This window comes from Rhinolophus ferrumequinum, chromosome 13 (assembly GCF_004115265.2).
Source record: "Rhinolophus ferrumequinum isolate MPI-CBG mRhiFer1 chromosome 13, mRhiFer1_v1.p, whole genome shotgun sequence".
NCBI classification, from domain to species: domain Eukaryota; kingdom Metazoa; phylum Chordata; class Mammalia; order Chiroptera; family Rhinolophidae; genus Rhinolophus; species Rhinolophus ferrumequinum.
Genome location: NC_046296.1, coordinates 12,818,643 through 12,842,393, shown reverse-complemented (window position 1 = coordinate 12,842,393; position 23,751 = coordinate 12,818,643). Strand labels below are relative to the sequence as shown.

Sequence of the window (23,751 nt, the reverse complement as noted above, 5' to 3'; positions counted from 1 at the left end):
CCAGGGTGACCAGGAATTAATTATACATGAGTTATATTCAGAAACATTGCTGGGTACTCGCGCAGGGCGTGCGTTGTGAAGACAGTGCGTTGTCAAGGCCCAGATCTGGTCCATGAGCTCATCGGAAACTGAAAGACCAAGTCCATCCAGCTTGCTCGGTGTGAGACTATTAAGTGGTTTGCTTCTGGAGAAGGCATTGCAGCTCAGAAAGGGCAGCTTCTGATTCGGTGGGAATCTCTGTGATCTTTCAGGTCAGTCTTTGGGGATCTGAAGGACGAGAGAGAGAGGGGAATGAGCATCTTGTGAATGGCTGTATTGTGCAATACACAAGTTAGCTTTAAGCAGGAGGACTGAGAGTAAGGACTCGAATCACTGCAATGTGTCATTAAATCATTTTAAGAAGTTATTGGCTAAGGAGTGTATATTAGTGTCTGTGGGTATAAAGAATCAAAGGGCAAATAATGAGATAGACCTGACCTATGAGACCTACATATAGAGGGAGTAACCTCACAAATGCAACCCCAGAGATAGAACTTGCAAACATTTGAATCGAGTTTGCAATGACTATGGTTTGATATGCTAGGGAAGTAACCATTTTATGGCATTGCTTCAGTGGGAAGATATTTCATGAGTTACAGCAGATGACGACAAGTTGTATATATTTCCCCCTGACCCCTACTGCAGCTGGGGGCAGCGGGGAAGTGTGTGTTTAGGAAGTATGTCGGAAGAGCTGGAGGAACAGAGAGAAGGATGTTTTCCCAGCCACTGCATATGCTGAACATTCACTGGGAAGAAAAGACAGAGGAAGGTAGGGTAGGGGAAAGGGAAGAAATGGAAGGCGTAAGAAAGAAAGAGAAGGGGAGAAGAGGGAGAGAAGGAGGGAAAGGAAAGGGGGCAGGTTATTAATAATTACTGAGTGATTAATTTTAGGCCTGATGCCAGGTATTTGCACTTACATTGTCTCCATTTCCCCCACCATGGCACAATTAATGTGAGTGAAATAATCTTAGGACAACACAGTGGAAAGGATCTTGTGTTTCTGCTTAGCAGTTACAGCAGGGGGCGTTGTAAATTCAGTGGCACTGCCCAAGTTCTTATTAGATGATTTCAGTGTCTTAATAAAGACTTCTATTTTTTGTTCAGATGATGAAGGAGAATTAACAATTAAGTTAAAATAGCAAGCTCTCTTATGGGGGAGTTAAGGAAGCCTCACTCTAGATAGTACAATACTGCCAGGTCTGACTCTCCTTCGAAGGTAAAAGTAGCCCCTTCCCCAGGCCACCCAGTCTCAGTGTGGACAGTCAAGGAATAAGGCTGACGATTGCAAAGGTGTTGGCAAGAGTTTTCAGCTCTGACCCCTATCCAGAGGAGTTCCTTCAGCCCCTCCTTTCCCGTGACTGAGCCTGAGCAGTGCAGAAGCGGGGGCCATTCCTCCCTCCCCTCTGCTACTCCATGGTCCTAATCAATTTCCTCTCTGGTGCTCAGCTCCTCTTTAGTGCAGTTGCACCTTCATTGTTTGGCCTTTCCACTCCTGTGTCACCATGAACACCATTCCTTCCATCATCTCTCACTTTCAATCATATTCTCCTCACCATCCCTGAAAATCCCTCAGAATCCTCACAGAAGCAGAGGAGGATTCAGCCCTGCCCCCCTGAGATTGCTTTCTCTAGCTCCTTAATAGTTTAGCCTTACAGTTTTGCTTTTTAATCTCTCACATCTCTACTACCCCATTCCATCTAGAATCTTGTTAAGATGCGTATGGTTGCAAGTAATAGAATCACTCACTTTCCAATGACTTGAAAAAATAGTTGTTTATTATCTCACATAGCAGTAGGTCTAGAGATGGATGTCCCAGGCAAGACTCCGGGTCACTGTAGTGTCATCAGAGACCCAATCTCGGTCCATTTCTCCCAGCACTGTTACCTCAGCTATCCTTATGCTTTTTCATTCAGGATGGCTGTCCATGGCCCAAAAGGGAGGGGCGTTTCCTTCTACACATTGGTATTTTTTCTAAGAATAAAATATTACTAAGAAGTTCCCCAGCAGACAGCTATCCCACTGGTCAGTCGTGACCTGGCTTCAAGGAAGCCAGCAAAACCAGCCTGTGGCTTTTTTAGCCTTTATCATGGCAACAGACTCTGCCATCTTGAACAAAAAAATGTGGGCGATGGTCATTGAGTAAATTGCCAACAGCATCTACCACATTGGTATTTCTCTTATTACCATTTTCATTCTCAGACTGGATCTAGGGACACCGAAGAGGACATCCAGTGTCATAGTTAAACATATCCATTCCTTATGACAGTCAACCATGCCTCAAGATCAAGCCCAAGCATCTTAACACTTTTATGTCGGAGTGATTTCTCTTTTCTTCTAGGGCATTCGTGGAGAGGCTGGTCGTCCCTTTTGCCTCTTGTCTGTGTAGAAGTGTCAGTGTAGGGACCCAGTCATCAGTCCCTATATTTTCCCTTAGTGGGCCCACTGAGTACTCAGGCAAATAGCTCAAACTGAGGCAAGACAGCAGTCCCGATGGGAATGCAAAGCAGGGTCTCCTCAAGGATGTTATCATACACTCAAAGTTTGATGTGGCATTAAATGGCCTCCTGATTGATGGCCCTCCAAACACAAATTTATAGAGAATACCAGTAACATTTTAGCCACTCTGTGTGCCTGATGTTATATAGGTGTGGCTCATGTGATAAAAGTCAATGTGATGGGTATAAAATTTACTTCACAACAAGACTACAAATATTTCGCTTGCCTTTTGTTTTCTTATAAAATTGCATGTAATCAACTTGAAGCTTTCTTATCACCAGGGATATCAACTTTCAGTCACTGTAAGGATTCTCGTACCAGAGCAAACCCTTTTGATTGTGCAGTCATCCTGGAGGCCTGGTATAGGGCCAGAACTCTCAGGAACGATGCTCTGATCTTCAGGCGATGTGATCACCACTTACCTGATCACTGTCTGTGGCAGCCAGAACTGCTGTTTCGTGACATGTTTGGTTACTGGAGTCTTTTCTGAGGACGGACCCACAGGTGCCCATGAGCTAGCCTCTTATGGAGCCTCCTCATAGCCATTCCCACGTAAGATCCTGCCATCTCTGCAGGTCGCCGCTCTTTGCAACCATGTTACTCTTCCAACCTCAAAAGATATTCTCAAAAGCTTCTCTCTGCTCTGGATGTTCCAGTGACTGCCTTCAGACAGACACTTCCTTTTACTTAATAATGATTTTGTGAACTCTCCCCTTAGGAGACCTTAGGGAACACTTCTCTGGATTATATTCTTCTTCTAATGATGAAAATAGAGGAAGAATGTAAGAAAGGTTAGTTGTTTTCTCACTAACTATCCTGTTATAAATAGGATACATTTTGTATTGAAATGGAACACAATTAGATTCTAGATTCTCTTGCTGATTAAGTATCCACTTATAGCAGATCAAATCATGACAGGCTATCGAACACCTCGCCAGTGCATTTGGCCAGCGTTTCCCTTTCACTTGCCTGCATGGAGTCACTTGCCTGCCTCCACGCTACTTCACATTATGGATTGTTCTCTTGAGAGGCCCTTTCCTTCCATTCTGCCTGTCAGACCCCATCCACCTAGTGAGACCCAGTGCACAGACGATTTTCTTTATCAAGCTTTCTTCTTCCTCACACCATTCCCTGAATAAAAAGCAAACAAACCAACGAACAAAGAACCCCTCTCTTTTTGCTCTGTCCTCGGAGGACTTCGGTACACCTGTGTTACATATGCATCCTTTTCCACCTTTGGTTGTCATCATATGTGTGGACATTATACCTGTCTTATTGTTCTGTAATCCCTTCGAGAGCAGGACCATATCATGCTCTATTTGCTTTACTGATGGTGCCTAGAAACTAACTGAATGTAGTTGATGCAAATTAGTTGAGCCTGACCATGTATAGTATATAATGGGACACAAAACATATGCCTGGTACATAAGTGAATCAATAATATAGACCATGAAAAAAAGATATCCTGGGGCAGTCCAGACTGGCAAACATGGGTGCTAAGGGCAATAAATGCTCTAATGCCTGCCGCTGGTAAGAGGAAGGACCACGGTGAACCTAAATCATCAGGAAAGGTGGCATAGATGTTTTTTAGAACTTGAACTGAATGTTGTATTGCCATGAACATGTGAATGAGTAGAAAGGAAAGGAGAAGACAGAGAAGGCATGGGGATAGGGAGGGAGATAGAGATGGTTTCGACATCTGTGGGTTGGTTTAGACACACCAGGAAGACCCCCTAATGGTGCCTTATGTTTTCATCAAACCTTACAACTTAGAAAGTGCTGTTGCACACATTGTTGTATGTGATCCCATCTAATGAGGTCCAGAGGCTAAATTCTACTCCATTGCAAACAGCATTGCAAAGGAGACTCACTATGTACACAGCCAAAACATGCCTCAGTGGGAATAGATCTGTGTGTACCAAAGGTAATGAGGAGGAAGAGGACGATACTGAGGATGAAGATGACGACACTGATTCCTAGAGTCCTAAAGGCTGAGGATAAAGCAAACACAACAACAAGAAGAGCACACAGTTTACCTCATGGTGTGTGTTCAACTCACACCTCTGATGTGGTGCAAATGCAATGTGTGTTAACCAGGCCTAAGCGCAGTACACTGTAAAGCACTGCATTTACTCAGTGCTCCACCCGCCTGGTAACACAGCTGTGTGCACTTCGGCAAGTATTTTCTTAGTTAATGACAAATTTGCTTTCTCACCATGATCTTCTCCCGATATCCAAACCTCCTCCCCCACCAAGCCTGGTCAGGTCAGAAACCTAAAAAAAAGTGCACGTCCAGGCTTTCACCCAGAGTTGCTCCCCAGGGTCTCTCAGTGAGTGTCCCAAGTGGTGGGGATTTACCTGAAGTTGAGACGAAGTGTTGAAACCTCGTGGCCACCTTAGCACAGGGATTGAAAACCTCTTAGCAATCACCACAAATTTATCCTTGCTGTTGGAAAATTGCTTTGGGAAATGATGTGGCTCAGAGAAGTAAATTTTCTGTCAAGATAAACTTCAGTAGTGAGCAAAGCAAAATTTGGGGGTGGGGGGAAGATCCGTAGGTGTTTCATCTCATTTTTATTAGCATCCTTTAATATTTGCCACAATCTTACTTTGTGAACCAAACTGTCAGTGGAAGCATTGAACTACAGAGAAGATTCAGGAATTTCTCTAGAGAGGATACTTTGAGCATCATTTTACAAACTGAAGCTGTCAATAACAGATGTACTTCAAAGAGCTAGCAGTTTTTTAAAAAATTAAGGTGAAACATAAAATCCCTAAAAGCCCACCACACGGATACCAGGAATCGACTGCCTCTGAACTGGCCCAGATTTTTCAGTGTGTTTCCAGAAATTGCTGTTATACAGTCTGCACAGACGGTGGAGTGCTTGGACTAGCATGGGAGGGAGGAAGCTTGGCAGGGCACCAGCTCCGAGCACGATTCTTCTTTTACCCGAAAAGCTGAGCCTGGTAAAAAATAAAAACACAAACAGACCCTTTCCCTCTTTCCCATCTGCTTTCATCCCAGTTCTTTGGGGTTGGTATCCCTGGGTAAGCCGGTAGAGCCCAGCAGGCTGCTGGCTGCTGAACGTGTTACTGGATTTTGCTGCAGTTCAGGGCTGCTTGTCTGTGGGGTCCAAGCACACTGAATGTCGTCGGCTGACAGGTACGGGACCACTGCAGTAGCCTGTGCATGAGGGCTCCGAAAAGCAACCTGTGTGCTTTTGATGGCAGTGATATGCTGTACGAAGGGATTATAATTGAATGAAAGTTGACTTCTGCCCCCACCTTCTTCCAGAAGTCTCAGTTTAAGCTCTCAGGAAATCTGTCCGTTATATGCTGCTGGGGAAGAGGCGTGCTCACAGAAAGAGGACTGGGGGTTGAATCTGTAGACAGATCTGAGAAGAAACATTATATTGAGAAAACACTAAAAAAAAGACAATCATCTGAGGCATGTCTTGGAGCACCCCTGTGAGGGGATCTTTGTAACCCCCTTAACAGGCTATTCTAGTTGACTTTGACTAACAAGGAAGGGGCTGTCTCTTTTTCTTCCCACTTAGTATAGTTTTTAATATATACCTCCGCTTTGCCCTCTATGGAGATAGTTTTTATATTCAAATTTAATATTCACTTTAACTTCTTTTAGCCACTTTTCAGACTCCATATCTAGAAACTAGTTGTTTCTAACGCCTTTCAATTCCCCCCTAGTCTATTTATATAAACACAATGTGTTATACGTTGGTTACAGGGTGGGAACTCACATGACTTGAGAATTTCCTGTCCGCTAGCACGGTGGCCGACTCAACACACATGATCTCTGATAATCTTACCAAGAACCTGCATGGCTGCCATCGGATATGTCCATTTTAAAGATGTGGCCAAGGTTCATGGATGACCTGCCTAAAGGCCATTCAGCACACTTGAATCAGACTCTGGGCTACGTGATAAGGGACAAAGTCAAGTGAACAGAAGACCCTTCCTCCAAGGAGCGAACAGTTTAGTTGTCTTCCTGCTACATATACTATCAAGAGAGGAGTCATGAAGGACTTAATTCATAGTAGTGACTAACAGCAGGAATTTCAGCCCTTGTGGAGGAGAGTTTGAAGCACGTGGCCCTCTGAAGTCGCACTGTGTGGGTGGCAACCCACATATCACCACTGTCCTCCATCCAATGCTTAAATCTTTGCACACTTCACAGCTTTGGAAGTTGTCACTTACATTCTCTCGTTTGATCCATACCAGATCCTTGTGAAACAGGCTGAAGAAGGATTCTTTCTGAATTTTATAGACAAGGGAATTGAGGGCCAGAAAGGTGGTGTTTTATCTAAGTCAGTAAATGGCAGGGCCAGGTCTGGGCTCTGTCTCTTAAACCCAATAGATTTTTTTCTAATACATCACGTCGCCTCCAAACAAATCCACCTCTGGGAGGTGTTGAGTGCAGGGGGAGCTGATAAGACGAAGTTCCCCAAATGAAAGTTGGCTTTTCAAATAATCTCTGAATTCCAGTTTTCAATATCAAAGAACCTGGGCCTCTTTTCTCCTTCTCAAAGTCTTGGTGACCTGCCGTGGTGCTTTAACTTTTTGCTATCATCTCTTCCCCCTGTGAATCATTGTCTATTTCAGTGTTTGTCAAACATGTTTTTTCATTATCTCCCCCAAAGAAGTTTTTTTAGACATATTTCCCAATTGCCCCTTCACTCTGAAATTTTATTACCACAGGTATATTGTATATCTGTTTATAGACAATATATTCTGTGTTTACCTGTGCTTTATACATACAACAAGATTTTTTTGGTCCCGTCAAGAACCAGTTTTTACTGTCTGGGTTCAATATTGCCCCCATTGAGAGTGCATAGTGTAACTGATAACTATGAATTCAGTAACAATGTTTTAAAAGAAGAAGACGGAGGAGGAGGAAGAGAAGAAGGAGGGAAAAAAGGGAGGGACGGAGATAGGAAAGGAAGAGAGAAAACAAACAACAAACCCACAGTAAAACAAATTAACAAAGACACAAAACACTAAACTGATGGGTGTCCTCAATCTCCCAAGAGCTACAGCTTTCCCTTCATGAGTTGGCGGTTCACTTTGACCAAAGTACACCCATTATGTCTGTGCAAAGCTGGACTCACATACTCTAATCATGCGGTGAGTGAGTCCCAAGGAACAGGCCGTGGCTTGGAACAGACTCACCTTTCAGTATCTAATTTTCTAGGTACAATTGGTTTGTTCCCTCCAACCAAACATAGTCTCTGTTTATGATACTGGGTCGGTCTCTAAGGAGGGTGGAATCTTTCCTTCGAGGAACTTGGATGAATTCATAACTTTACCTATTGATAAGCAACAGAAAGGAGAATGTATTGGGAATTACTCCTACTTTCCTTTCCCTCTTTTAACGATTTGGTGCCCTGCCTACCAAATCGGACAACTAGAAGGAAAGCCAGAAGTCACTACTACAGACGAGAAAAAAAAGGTCTGGACTTGTGGAACGGACTTGTCCAAGAGCCAGTGACAAATCAGTGGCAAAGAGGGAACTCAGATTCTGTCTCTGGATACTGAGCCCTTTTCCCAGAAGAGAGAGTCCACCTCAGATGTGTTCTCCGTTTGTCACTTGGCTTGCACAGCATCAAACTGGGGCTGTTAGTGCACAGAGGAAAAAACGCCTTTAAATAAATACCAGCAGATCTGTTACAGTTGAAGATGTTTGCTTAGTGTCCGGGGGGCCTGTATGATTTAATATTGCTGATATTAAATAAGAGCTTGGGAGCTGGATAACAATCACAACCTGTGTCGTAGCTTTCCACCCTCAGGAATTAACTGCAGAGATAGCAAATAGCTCAGATGTGGAAATGAGTTTTGCCATCTCACTGAAGACCCATGTGAATAATGCCTCCTCGAGAGCTGGCCACCAGGCTTTGGTTCCTGTGGAAACTGGGATATGATGTCAAACCTGCCTGGGTGCACAGATGTGTGTGCACAGCCACACATGTGTTCCAGAAGTGGGATATGTTCATGGGGGCTGCCTGACCTCAGTGGTAAAGCCAAACCAAGGAACAACCAGAACAAAGTCAAACATGAGTGGAGAGGCCGAGGCCTGAGCCAGTTGCAAAGCTATGAAGGAAGCTACGTGTGCGTTTGGTACCTCCAGACTCCGTTCTGCTTCCTTCACTTCTCCTTTTAGACCCAATGGTTCGGAAACTCAGATTTATCACAGAAGAAAAAGAGGGGAGCATGGCTTTGAAGTACAACAGCTCTGTTCTACTCAACCCTTCCCTGTCTGTGTGACCTTGTTTTTGTTTTGTTTTTTGTTTTTTCTTTTTTAAATTTTTTATTAAAAAGAAAAAGAAGAAAACCCCTTATGTAATACCTACCATGGGCCAGGCACTGTTCAAAGCACTTTACAAATAATAACTCATTTAATTCTCGATAATAACTTAATTTCATAACAATCCTATCTCCATTGCATAAATGAAGGAACTGAGGACCAGTGGACGTTAAGGTTTAGTAACTTGCCAAATTCACTCAGCAGAATTTGAACCCAAGCTTGGTGTCTCCAGAGTCAATGCTTGACACTCTTTACTCTGGTCGGTGGCTGGAACGTGACCTGGGGAAAGTCACTGAACCTCCCCAAACCTCAGTTTAACCTATCTGTAAGATGAGGATATGAATACTTGTCTGGAGAAGGAGAGATGACAGTTTGTTGCAGGGTTTAACTGGGAAAATGTTAAGGATTCAGCAGGCTGCCAGGCACCTAATAAGTACAATATATAATAAACAACCCCCTGGAGGCCGGTTGCCTTCCATAAATGGATCAGGAAGAAGGAGTGACCTCTTCTGCTATGCTGATCGAGAATGTGGTGAGTGAGCCTAGACTCTTAACACAGTCCTCTGGCGAATGCCTCACCTTCAGGTTAAATTGTCCTACTTTTCATTCAACACATATTTACTTAATCTCTGAAGAAGAAATGTTGTGCTACTTTGACCGACAGATGCGTAGTTAGGACTGAAAAATCTGAGGGGTATGTTACTTTTCATTCTATTTCAGTTGCAGTGTGCTTTCTCCTCTTCCCTACAGTGTGTTTTTCTTTTTCTTTTTGTACCTTTATGATTTTTGAAATAGTGCCCAAAAAATGATCAATATGAGAAATTCAGATAAAATGATCTGGACAGCAAGCAAAGGACAGAGACTGAATTCCAAGAAGGACCATTATTTTTAGAATAAAATACACACACACACACACACACACACACACAGACTCAGTTGCAGGGAAATATGGATTTCACCACAAATGCAATCACTGTGGAACAACGACAGTGAGACCAAATCACAGAGTGCTTGGTTGTTCTGCAGCTGAGGGACAGATGACAGGATTGCCGTGGCCAGCTGAAGACAGATTGCAGCATTGTTCTATTAATTGTGTATAACTGGGCTCTTCCAGACCTTTCTGTGGCAGACCAATCCAGCTCTCACTTGCCACCTTCTTCTCACTTTTAGCCAAGGCTACCGACAGTATCTCTGAGATAGAGGTCTCTACCACACATCGTTTGCAATATTGAGAATTCTTAATTGAAGATAAACATAAACATACTGATGATGGACACTGAATAATACAGGGTTTTTAAAGCGGACACTTGTTTAAGGAGATACAATACACTAGAAGATTCAATCTTTATCCTTACTCTATATTATAAACCCTGTAAACGGTTGGCAGATCTGGTCTCATACATGAGCAATGGCCTGTGTTGTTTCATTTGAGGGGTACAAGGATGGGTCTTCCGTCCAAATGTACATCACCCAGCTGTTTCAGTACCTGAAATTCTAACATTGGCACGATTTCTTTAGGTTATTTCTCCCAGAGACCCTTTTTGAAACTGCAAAAATCTATGGACAGAATTGTTATCACCATCCATCCATCAATTTTCAACTAGGATTCAGTTTTTGCATTCTTGCAAGAGTTGCTGGCAAAGGAATCGATGGCAGTGGGCTGAGCAGAAAGGGAACATTTGAGTGTTAGGGGTATTTGGAAAGAGTCGGCATCTTTTTGGCTGCCTCTGAGACATCAGAGGCTGCTGTGGCAAAGAAAAGAAACTCAGGCATGGAGTGGGGGTGGGGTGGGGGCACAAGCACATTTGTTCAATGTATTCTCCAGGACGCCTCATGGAAGACTTACTGACTTTTATATTTTGAGCAGGGCCAACCAGCCCTGTGTTATAGTGACACAACAAATCAGAGGAGGAAACGGAAGTGGTGGACGGGGAAGGACACAGAATTTAGAAGAGGCAGTTCTGGGTCCAGACCTGGCAATAGCATTGACCTTAAGCAAGCTACTCAATGTCTTCCAATGGGAGACTTCCTGTCTTAAAAAAAAAAGAAAAAGAAAAGAAAAAAAAGAGGGGACAAGTCTGTATCTGCCTTGTGAGACTGTTGGGAGAATTACAATAAATAAAATAATTAACTGTAAATAGCACTTTGTAAACTGTAGAGTGCTCAGAAACAATTTCCAAGCACATCTATGCTTGCATATCTGTCTCACAGTATCAGGTGGAGTCAAAGGGGGTCTTGCTCACTCAACACTAACCTGGTCCCACCCAGCCCCCAGCCGCCCTGTATTTTTAAAAAGCTGCAGTCAGACTTGTGGCTCTCATAGACTGCTGAGCTGTGCACACTGCGATTCTTGTGGCCCAGTGCTTCTCAACCTTGGCTGAACTTTGGAGTCACCTGGGAAGCTTTAAAATATCTCTATGCCAAAGCCACATCCAGATCAATTAAATCAGAATCTCTTAGGGAGGGACCCAGACAGCAGTATTTATTAAAGCTCCCAAGGGGTTCCAATGCACAGCCAGGGTTGAGAAGCATTTTCCCAGCTAAGCAAGAGAAAGAAGGAGGCAGCTAGACAATGGATTATTTTTTCTCATAATGTAGGGGAGAAAATGACTTTCCAACATTACATTGAAAAGAAGTAAATAGCCAACCTGTTAGATCAGAATAAAGCGAGAAATGACTAAAAGGGTGGAGGAGTCGAGTTGGTGTATTACAGCTACTTTTGATGATTATTTGAGCAATATAAAGCATGAATCTCGAAACTCCCTCTCTTGCTCTTTCTCTTTTTTTCTCTCTTCCCCTCTTCCCCACCTCCTCCCACATTGCCTTTTTGTTCCCCGTATCTCCCCCTCTTTCCTCTCCTCTCCCTTCTTCTCGTTTTACAGAAGGGCTCTGAACTCATATTAGTTGTAGCCACTTACTCACAATGTAGTAAGTTATTTTCGGAGTCCCATGCACACATTTTTCTGTACATCTTCTCTGGCCCCACCCCCACCCCCACCCCCACCCCCACCCCCACCCCAGTGGCATTCATCAGCTTTATTTTTTTACTGTGCCTCCTTCTTTCGTAGCACATCCCTATGTCTGCGGTCTCACATGTGGGTGAGTGTGAGTGTATCCTCTCTAGGATTTCCTTTCATCTCTTCCTGCACATTCTAAAAACCCTATTTTCTCACCCACACATGCCTGCACTTTCTTATCTCTTCCCCAGCATGCCTACCTCTTCTCTGAAGTCCTGTCTTTCTCTGATTTTTTTTTTTTTTTTTTTTTTACATCTACCTTTTCTCATTCATTTGCAGGCAACCCTGATGAATCAGAATTTCTGGGGAATGGGAGTGTAGGGGAATTTTAATTTTCTGGATAAGTGACACTAGCTTGAAAACCACATTTGTTTTTGCGTTTTACTGTTGGGAAAAGGGGTAACATAGAAGCCCAGAACGGGTAGGGTTCCTAAGGAATATCTGGATGAACTTATTCAAGGCAGACAGAAAGAGGCTGATTGCAGAAAGATGATCACCAATGAAGCTAAGGCAAGTGAGTAATAGCCCCGGGTTTAAAGACCACATCTTCTCAGTTCTGGACCCTGAACACCCAGAGCACACATTGGACCTGGCCTGCAGAACAGTTGTGGTTAACCAGGAGCAGTCAAATGTGAATTGCCTTTTTTTTGTTTTTTAAGAGCTTTTCAGTTGCCTCATAATGCCATATGCCTGTGGCCTTCACTCATCTGTGTTGCTTGTCTGTCCCCAAATACATTTCAGTTCACAGTGTCCAATCTCTAGACTATCCTGCTTCTAAGGTCTGAGATCTGATTGATATGTCCACATTACTCATTAGACTAAGCGCACTGATTTTTTTTTTTTTTTTTTTTTTTTTTAAACGGAAACCCATTCCAGCATCCAAGTTCCAGGCTTGGTTGGAGAAGCAGAAAGCACAGGAAGGTGGACTGAGTTTGTTCAGACTTCAGAACACTTCCTGAAAGGCATATCAAGTGTCTCATTTTCCTTCTTGGTAATTAAATATCCACGGGTAGCTTGATTTTTTTTCTGATTCTTAAATGAGGTACTGCTAAAAAGAAAAAAAAAAGTGGGTCAATTAAGGGTTCTGACAAGTTTTGTCCCAGTTAATTTAAGTTTTGCCATATGTTCTTTGAGAAGCATGTGCTAACTACAGACAGGTCCTCTCGCTGATTAGCATGCAACCTGAGGGTTTTTAATTTAGATTTCCAGCTCTCTGGCAAGAGAGAAGAAGATTAAAAGAGAATCCATCTAAGTGAACCCAAACTAACTCTGCAGAAGGGCCACTTTCAACAAAGACAGAGATCAGCATGTCGGTTTAGACAGCCTCCTTACTTCATACCATGGAGCCGAGTTTCTTAACCGCAGCATTTGATGTTTAGGACCAAATCATTTGTTGTGGAGGAGGGTTTTCTTTGCATTGTAGGATGTTTAGAAGGCTCCCTGACCTCTAGCCTCTAGATGCCAGTAGCACCACCCTCACACATGGAAATCAAACATGTTTCCAAATACTACCAATTGTTGATTGGGTGGCATATTTGCCCCTGTTTGGGAACCGCTGCCATCAAAACATAGCCCATTTGATGACCAAGAAAGAAATGTGAATAAATCCCCAAGAGTAATCTATGGTTGTCCGTACATTACTTTCTCTGAGTCAAAAATCCTCCGGTTAGAGGTTGGGATGAATGATTACCTGCACATTGCTGTTCCTGGAAGCCTGGGAGAGGTGTCTCCTCTCTGGACGGAACCCCACATTACCCAAGTACCAGAGGCCAGATCAAAGGAAGTTGTGAGCATTTCAGGATTTGAGTATTACAGGCGTGTCATCCAACAAGAATATGGCGAACGTGTTCCCTGTGGCCAGGCTAGTCTGATGTTCTGTTCTGGGTAAAGGACTAGAGGGGCAACTGTTCAAGGAAATAACAAACGGGATATAGTGGAAAAGGCACCAAAGTGAACACCAGTGCTCCAAATACTAGCTGGGTAACTTTGCACAAAGAACTTGACCTCTGTAAGCCTCGGTTTCTTCATGTAAAGATAACCTTCCTAGGACCTCTCTCACATATTGAAATCTATGGAAAGACTCTCATACCAAGTCACCACTCAATAAATGTATTTCCTCCCTCTCATTTACATCTCTGACTAAACCTTGAGGGTACAATAGCCAAGCCCTTCGCTTTGAGCAGAAAACCAAAGACCTTCAGAAACTGTGTCCAACTGAGGAAGTCAGCAGTAAGAATTTTGCCTCCTGGATCCCTGGGAAAAAAATCAGAGTAGAGCATTTTTTAATGAAAAAAATGATTTCCTAACCCTGAGATGGAACTCATTAGTTAGGAGCATACTCTCCAAAGAATCTATTGTCATCTCCTGGCTCTTACTACTAGGTAGCATGGGTATACTCTCCTACGGCATGTGGAGTCCAGAAGATTCCCCAGCCTGCAAAGCACCTACCAACTCATCAAATACCATCAGCCTGAAAATACCATCATCCCACTCAGTCCTTTACGCCTTAATGATGACTCGTTTTATCAGGTCCTTTCCTGAGTAAAAGTTTGAAAGTTTGATCATGGAAGAACAAAGCAGAAGATTAATTAATGGTGGAGGGTAGTTATATAATGGGATCATATGTGTGTGTGGTTATGTATGTGGATATATATATATATATATATATATATATGTATGTATGTATATATATATGGAGAGAGAGAGAGAGAGAGAGACAGAGAGGTGTGCCAAAAAAAATTTATACACATTTTAAGAAAGGAAAAACTATTAAAATCATGGGGATGGTAACCACTTTGAGCACCTCTTGTAACTGCAGAACAAGACTTGTATTTATCTTTTGTTTTATTCGTATATATTGAGTATTATGATTTTAATACAGTTTTTTTTTTCCTTTCTTAAAATGTGTATACATTTTTTGGCACCATCTGTGTGTGTGTGTGTGTGTGTGTGTGTGTGTGTGTGTGTGTAATCCTACACATCTCTCAAAATATATTTCAGGAGCCTGTTTAACAGTTGCATTCCAGCCAACACTTGTTATTTGACATTTCATCAATGGCAAAACAAAATCAACCAGCACAATCGCCTGTCTAGAGGAGAAAAGTGATGCTTCTTTTGACGACCGCGAAACATTATAATACCCATTCTCCAAAGCAGATATAGTCTGGTCTTTTGATAATGTACTCCAGAGAGGGGCATCTGACGCCTTTCATTTTTCCAGGATATGTCATCCACGAGTACCCTCTTCTACATGGCAGGTAGCATGGGTGCCAAACTTGCTGACAAGTCGATTGATGTAACCCCAACACATAGGCAGCCCCAAAGCCCGCCAGTGACCTGTGTGCACTTGCTGAGGAAACTTAAGAGGAATAATAAGTGCTGTTTGCCCCTCTAATTATTATACTTACAGATAGTCTTGAATGTTTTGTTGATGCTAAATCATACCAAACATCTGCCTTCGTGTATGCAGGGAGGAAAGGTAAGACACTTACCTTTCCTCATGCTTTGAGGAGCTTGGGAGAATTTAAAAAAATGGATTTGAAAAGTTTCCTTTTCCTGGAATAACCTTTTCTTTGTGATGGCAACTTTTCAGTCCTGAGAGCCTGGTGTGTGGATGGGACTGGTCGTCTCAACTGCCAAGGCTAAGGTCTGAGTGTCAGGGGCTGCGTTTTCATCCAGTAAAGGCCAAAGGATGGGTTTCATTTAACCTGCTCCCTCTGACACAACTTAAAAAACAACCAGGGCTAAGACTGGGGTGAGAGTGTCATTTGTCATTGTTAAAGGCTTTTGTTCTATATAAATATTCCAAAGCCCTCTATAGCATGGCTGTACTTTAATCAGTTGGGAAGGGACCTGCAAATGGAGGGTTAATCCATCACAATGCCCAGGAAGAGACTTGAACTGTGGCCTTAAATTCTTCTCAGATAGCACAGGATAATGAGATTAGCACCCTCTGTGGGAAGAACAACAAAAAAAGTGCTATCCCTTTAAAAATTAGATTCTCTTTTAAATGCTCAGTTGTTTGCTTAGAAGGGTCAGAGCAAGTTTCTTGAAGCTTCAAGATTAATTAATTGGAGAAAGAAAAGATTTCAAGTATCACAAAACCTTATTTAAAACTACCAATTTCCCTTATTCTTGCCTTCTCCCTGGCCCTGCCATTTCCCAAACCAAGAGTCACAGGAGCATGAAATAATGTGAGCTAAATACCTCTGTGTGTGGAAGAAACATATTTGCTTGCCTGCAAAGACAAACAATGCAGAGACCTAGAGACATACACACACCAAGTAAGAATACAGCTTTCTCTGGCCATCATTTGTTCAGGTCGCAGACAGCAGATTCCTCTTTACAGTGATCTCTCATTAGATTTACAAGGACTTACAGGGACTTGAGATCTTCTACATGTGTGGTGTTGAGTCATATTGGGGAGAGGGGGCGGTGGCAGTAGCACAAAACAAAGCAGGATTATTTTCTCATTGACTACACTGAAAAAAGAAGAATGAAGCGGGGGGAGCCTGGGGATAGGAGGTGAACTCTACAGTTTCCAGTATCCCTATTTCTACTGGGTAGGGGGGACCTGTGGTTCTGCTGTTGCCAGGAAGGCTTTGCTTCTAGAAGCTTTCCCTGTAAGCATAGCAACAGGGTCCTTAATGCACCAAGCCAGAGCAGCTTTTGGTTCTGGATTTTAGTACCCTTCCTATGAGGAGATTAAATCAATGGAATCCAAGGAGATTTTCTTCAATTGCCACAATTTGGGGATTTTTTTTAAAAAAATGTATGTGGTCTTCTGGAGGAGGCCTCTCTAGTGGGGTTTAATTTCAGAGGTGAGATGCATCCCCCTTGTCTCTGCCACCCCTGCCCTCAGAGTGATATGCTATGTGACACAGTTGCCCCAAATGACTGATCATGCTTAGACTAAATCCAAACCCCCTCCTCCAAGTTCTCAAACAAAGCATCTCTCTTGTAAAACATTACCAGCCTAAATGGGTGTTACGTTCATGGTGTGTGTCATAATGCCATGTTTTAATTACAAACAGAGCAAGAGGAAGTTTCCTAAGGTGGTGTGTGTGTGTGTGTGTGTGTGTGTGTGTGTGTGTGTGTTTGAGAGAGAGAGAGAGAGAGAGAGAGAGAGAGAGAGATGTCTCCCAAGGCTTAATATCTTAGAGTTATTTGCAAAAAGATTTCTCTTGAAAGGGCCTCTTCGAAGCAGTATTATTAGGCATAGTGGTTTCTCCATAGGTAGGTACCAGTCCTCAGCTTAAGTAAATCTCCTGGTGATAACCATCCTGCATTTCAAACAGCTGATTGAGCCTCTTTTAGTAGGTGGCTGGAGGCATTCCATTTTGGGAGACAGTGGCGTCTTGCTCCCCCCCAACCCCCATCCGTCTTCCTGCTCTTTGGACTTCTCTCTTGAAAAGAGAAATAAAACAGAAAGATGCCAGTCTGTAGGGTCACGCAGAGGGATGCGCACCTGAGTTTCAGAAGACCGCTAGACATGGACAACATTGGCTCAGTGTTCACTATCAGCCATCCATGACAGTTTATTTCAATCGTACATTTGCTTAAGTCGTTAGTGAGTGAAAGACCCCTCCCATTCAACACACATCCACTTCCTTCTTCCCCTTCCCCACCCACCAACTGATACTACTCGACCGTTTAGTTCATTGAACAACCTAAATGTCAATGATGGACCTGGAAACCTACAAAGGATAGCAAGGGGCAATCATTGATCCCAACACACACAGAAAGTGAAACACAGGGAAAGCAAGCATTACACAAAAAGGCAATCTGAGAGGAGGCAGTTTTTTGGTCCTGGGTTAACAAATTAATCCCATCTGAGGAATACTGGAACACAGACTCAAATGATGACCTTCCCCACGTCCCCACCACCACCACTACGGGAGCCCTCACCTACCGCTTCTGCATCAGGTCTGCCCCCTAAAGTCTCCTGCTACAAGGCACTACCCTGTAGGCATTCATCGTGAGCAGGCTTTTTTGGACTGTTCCCCGTAGTAACTAGGAGTGTGCTGTCACTGCTGAGAGCTTACGCTTGTTGCAGTCTTAGCAATGAACTCCAGAAAGCACGGCTTTCATCATCAAACCTTTGGATTCAGCCTCATCCCCCTCAGACCACAGAGGGGTCTCTTTCAGGGAAGAGTAGGGAAAAGGGCACAGATGCTGCTAAATCTGTGACTCAAACGCATAGGAGAATTACGAACCAGTGGATTTCAGGGGCGAGATTTTTTTTAATTGATTTGAAAAAAATGGCTATATTAAGTGTAAATACATTTCTTGTTAACAGGACAAACTGTCTGGCACTGCCTTTTAAAAACCATTTGCAATGATCTCTGCCTTACAGCTGAGCAATGATGGTCAGTCCTCAGTTCACTTGCTTAAAAGTGGTTAGATTGCACTGTATCCCCTAAAAATTATATAAAGTGTCTTGTTTTTTTAGTCCTTAATCATGTGGAGTAAATCAACCTGATAAGCTCTGTTTGCCCTGCTTATTATTTCAGACGGTGTCTGAATACTTTGCTCCTTAATTTTGGATCTTCCCTCTGGACACTGGCCACCCCTCTCCCCAACACACACACACACACACACACACACACACACACACACACACACACAGAAGGAAATTTTAACTGTTGCTTCTCTTTAACACAGGTAACAATTCATTTAGGTTACACCAGTCTGTAAAAACTGTAAGTGCTATTTTATTTTAAACATTTTAGTTACAAAAAAAAAAATCAATGGTTTGTACCTTTTACACTCTCAGATTCCTGAATATGGAAAGATCTTCAAAGGAAGGAAGGAGTTCTCATATGAAATTTAAGATAGACTGTCCTGAAGGTTGTGGGGTGGGTTTTTTTGTTGTGTTTTATTTCGTTTTTGTTTTTAAGACACAATAAAGCTAAAATGTCAAGTCTCTGGGAGCGATCCCCTTACAGTTTCAGTCAAGGAGGATATCAGAGCACAGACAAGGAGACCCCAGCCTGACGCTCGCCGGCCAGCCCCGGCGGCCCAGGCGTATTTGGTAGCGCACGGGTGAGAGCCACTGGGATGTTCACACCTCGCATTCCCTTGCGGGTTGCTGGTGGCAGGTACACGAGCCATACTCGTTGATGATCACCAGGGCTCCCTCAATGTGATTGGGTTTGTAATCAACGTAGTATTCCTGGGCAGACATGGCAGCCATCTGATGCATGGTCTGTTTCTGCTTTTGCTTCCTGCGCTGCGTGACAAAGCACTGTCTGAGCTGCCTGAGGCTAGCTGGGAAACACTTCCAGGAGACATAGAGCACCAGGACCACGATGAGGAAGGAGAAAATGAGGGCCATGGTGCCTGTGACCACCTTGTGGATCTGCACGGCGTTCTCGGCGTGCTCCCCGCTGGGGAGAGCCACAGTGGCCGGCTCCGGCGTGCCGTCGAGCTGCCCCTCCCTGCCGTCAGCGAGCGTGGTGGCGGGACTGGCGGGGGGGCCCAGGTCACTGTGGTTGGTCACTGTTGCGAGCAGATGGTCGCTGGTGGGCTCGGCCCCATCCTCGCACAGGTGGAAGGCGTACACGGCGTCCAGGACGTCCTCGCCCTGCGCGTACTCCGGGCTGGCGCACTGCAAGTTGCCATCATAGCGCCCCTGGAAGTTGCTGAGCCATGAGGCCAGGGCGCACACGTTGCGCCCACAGTCCCATAGGTTCCCAGTTAGGGTGATGCTCGTCAGCGACTTCCAGGAGTTGAGGATCCGGGGCTCGACGTAGGTGAGGCGGTTGGAGTCCAGCTGCAGGGACTGCAGGTGCGGCACGGTCTCGAACACATGGGGTTCCATGTACTCGATCTCGTTGCCCGACAGGTCCATTTTCTCCAGGTTCCAGACCCAGTCCAGCGAGCTGACCACAATGGCTACCTTGTTCCTCCTCAGGCAGAGCGAGTGCAGGGAGAGGAGGCGCGGGAAGTGGGCGAAGTTCACCTTGACCAAATCATTGTGCTCCAGGTGCAGCTCGGTGAGCTTGAACAAGCCGGCGAAGGAGTTGCGCGCCAGACTCTTGAGCTGATTGTATCCGATGTCAAGAAACTTGAGGCTGCGGCAGTCCTGAAAGATACGCACGGGCACGAACTGGATGGCGTTGGCCCGCATGTGCAGCGTGGTGAGCTTCCGCAGCCCGTGGAAGAGGTCCGGTGCCAGCGCCTGTAGCTTGTTGTAGGAGAGGTCCACGCTGCGCAGGTTGGGCATGGGCCGGAAGGTGGTGTTGGCCAGCTGGGTGATCTGGTTGGAACTCAGTGTGAGTTCCTTAACTCGGCGCAGTTTCTGAAAGGCGTCCCCCTGCACCGAGCAGATGTGATTGTGATCCAGATAGAGCCACGTGAGCTGCATTAACCCCGTGAACTGGCCGGCGCGCAGCTCCGAGAGGCTGTTGTAGCGCAGGGACAAGCCCAGCAGGCCGGACAGATTGTGGGGCGCCTCGGTGAGGTTGAGCGCCTCGCAGTACAGCAGCCGCCCCTCGCACCGGCCACAGCTGCGGGCACCCGCTGGGGGCGGCGGCAGGCATCTGAAAGCAGGGCCCCCAGCAGACACAAGACACCCCCGAGGGCCTCCTCAGCAGCCAGTATAGACAGAGACCGAGCAGCAGGAAATCCATTAGCGAGAATCTTTCCAGAGATGCTGGAGAATGTCCATTGGAAGCGCTCGGTCAGAAACTACCATCATATTTTATTCGAGGGAGAGGGAGCGGGGGGAGGGGGAGAAAATGGCAAAAATCAAATAAATATATCGAAATAAAGAAGGAGCCCCCCTCCCCAAAGCCACACGTTCACCTCTAAGCATGCAGAAAGCTGGGCAGCATAGAAAGTTCACAGCCACGGAAGATCAAAGAGATGGTGATTTGGTCCATGTTAGATGCTGCAGCAAAGAAAAGGGAAGAAAAAAAAATCTTCGGGAAAGAATTTAATTAAAAAGTGTCTTACCCACCCTTTTCCAGAGAGTGACAACCTCCATTCAGCTGCTCCCTTTGTGTGCAGGCTAATTATATGCAGGGCGAGAGAAGACCCCTCTGTGTTTCCGAGGCAGCCCCGGTCCGCGGCCAGCGGATCTGGCAGGCGCACAATGTCTCACTTTGCTGCTGGGCTTGGGGCTGCAAGGGCGGCTGGCGAAGCGAGGAGGCGACTTCTAGGACCCGCAAGTTTCTCAACTACGTGCTGGAGCCCGGGCTTCGCCTTCCTGCCAAGGTCCTTTCTCTCTGCAGTTCGGACTGTGACGTGGTGGGGAAAAAAACTCCAAACTCGGGGCTCGCGACTCCCCAGGATTTGACAGTCTGGTTAATGTCCGTCATTGGAAAGGACCACGGACCGGCGCCACCTTTTAGTCTGCGGAGACCACCTGCCATTCGCGCCCGAGGCGGCTGCGGAGAGCGGGCTCGCTCATGCTTTGCGGGTGGAGGGCGGCGGGGAGGCTCGGGCGGCGGTGCGGGGAGCGGGCAGCGGGGAGCGGCGCCCGGGCTCCTTCCCTCCGCCAGGCAGTGTGCGGCGCGAGCTTGCACAGGCACCTACTGCTCACTGAGTGTCGTAAGCTGCTCACGATTGTGCGTCTTCCCGGAGCACCTCAGACATGGGCAGATTGAAAAGGGGTGGGCATAAAACCAACATTTTACCGAACCACTAAAGTAATGTATGGTCTTTGATGAAATGGACACCACTTTCAGCGTTTTTGTCCATATTTCAGAAAAAGGGGAGAGGGGACGGAGGTATCGGGTACCATCCACAGCAAGCTCTTTCCCAGTGGGAAATTGAACTCTTCTGTTCTACCCCCCTTCGCTTTTGGGGATGTCCCTCCTCCCCCTTTAAAGCTGTCTATTCGCAAGGGATACGTAGGGAATCTGTAGAGAAATCAGCGTTTGGTCTTTTGCTTGGGAAAAGCAACTTGAGAGATGATAGAGGAAAGCGATGACTGCGGGGGCTTCGCTAAGATTATTTCTTCCTCGTGGGTACGAGAGTTCTGCAGTCAGCCAGTCCTTTTAGGTGGTGGGTGGGTGAATGCTTCCCAACCCCGGTGGCTGAGAAGGCATCCCGTCCCAGTGGCACGAGACCCGGTTGTGGCAGAAACTTATGTCTGTGTACAAGGAGTCTTGCCTGACATTCCGATGGGGCTTCCCAGTCTCCACAGATATCTTTGGGTTCTGGGTGGATTAAAGAAGGGTTATGCTGTATGGCACTGAGGGAGCGGGGGCTGATCCTGACATGCTGCCCGTGGTGATTGCAGTGCCCTGTGGTATACCCCATTCCAGGAGAATGTGATAGAGAATGAGCAGGGAGGGGGTAGTTTAAAACCATACTGATGCTTAACCCTCTCCATACACACACCCCTAACTAACTTTGAGACTGTTACTAATTGTGTCTTCTAAGTAGGAAGAGAAGTCTTTTGCCTGATTATTGTCATTCACAATCATTACTAGATGGGGTCCTTACAGTGAATATCTCTCTCTCTCTCTCTCTCTCTCTCTCTCTCTATCTCTCCCTCCCTCCCTCATTCCCACCCTCCCTTTCTCCCTCCTCTCCCAAATGGCCTGAGAGGGTCTGCATTGCTACTGTCAGGGACCTGTTGGTCATCTGTTTAAAAAAGAAAAATCCCAAAGATGATGAAAAACTCCGCTGGAAGTGAGTGTGGGCATCACAGTGATGCCCGAGGGGGTGGTAGGGAGAATCAAATGTGACTCATCAAAGGTGACTGTCCAGTCCTCTCTTTGAATCCCCACCGGGTCTGCCTCTCAGTAAGTGAGGATATGTGGGCATCATCTGTGGTGACAGTCACTTTAATAAGAATGAGTGTAACTACCAAAGCTCCCCGTTTGGGTCAACGTGGTGCAAATAACTCGCTTGCTCCCTTGCGTTCCAGCTGAAGATACTAACCAGTGGGATGACAGTCCCCAAAGACTGGTGGTACTTTTCGGGAAAAGTCCTATGAACACGGGTATAAATCATTCCATTTTGTATTTATTTGAACTTTGCCCTGGTCATTCATCTCTGAGATGCATCATTTCATTGGAAGGAAACAAACCTGAAAAGTCCCAGAAATCCTGTTTGAGGAACTAGAAGAGACATTAGAAAATCAAACACTGGATTGTGCACATGACAAAACGGGCACAGAGACATCAGGTGATTATCTAAGGTCTCGCAGCTTGTTACTGGCACAGATGGTTTTTTTGGCTGTCCCACACCCAAGTGGTCTTCTTTCTTGGCCATTCTTCACGGTTGCCTCCCCATCACTCTTGCCTCCTACCTAACTCCAGACTGGGCACCAGCAGGTTTTGTCCTGGCACCTCCAAGTTGCTGCAGAACACTTTAACTGACAAACAACTCCACCACCAAGGGTTTTCACCTCTTGCCAAGACAATTATTCCTGACAGCAGGCGGGCTGATGGAGCCATAAACTCTAAAAGGGGGCAGGCAGGGGTAAACAGTGGCCAGCCATTCAGTAAATACTGTGAGTGCAAGCCACCTAATCCCCATGGCTGCTAGCAAGAAATCTTCCCAATGCAGGCAGCTTGGCAAAGTGGTGATGGAGCCTGCCAAATGGGCAAGAAGAGGTCCCACTTACATGTCACTTGATTTGTAGAGCTGGTACAGAGAGGCAGGAAAGAGTGGAGTGTTAGCAAGAAGGGAAGAGAATAAAATTAAATTTACGGCACTCCTCTGTGAGTCTTCTTCTACATATGTTACGTGACATGTAGAGGATGTGTCTACTTGATATACATAGCGCTTTTCAGATTATCGTCCTGCAAATTATTTCATCTGAATGTCATCGTAAAACCTTTCTCACCTCAAATGTGGCAAGTTTGCATCTTTTCTATGGTTTTAAACCCCTTGGCAGAACTGTATACATTAACAGATTGA

The 23,751-nt window shown here is 45.2% G+C and overlaps 2 protein-coding genes across 8 annotated transcripts in view; one reads left to right on the top strand and one right to left on the bottom strand.

The window, feature by feature from the left end:
- Positions 1 to 23,751, top strand: part of CTNNA2 (catenin alpha 2) — a 1,256,663-nt gene that overhangs the window by 898,781 nt on the left and 334,131 nt on the right. The gene's annotated exons all lie outside the window — the stretch shown is intronic.
- LRRTM1 (leucine rich repeat transmembrane neuronal 1) lies at positions 18,618 to 21,384 on the bottom strand. Its single transcript, XM_033125187.1, is given in 3 exon segments — positions 18,618 to 20,374; positions 20,376 to 20,562; positions 20,834 to 21,384. Coding segments are annotated over 2 exon segments (1,569 nt in total). The 5' UTR covers positions 20,505 to 20,562; positions 20,834 to 21,384; the 3' UTR covers positions 18,618 to 18,934.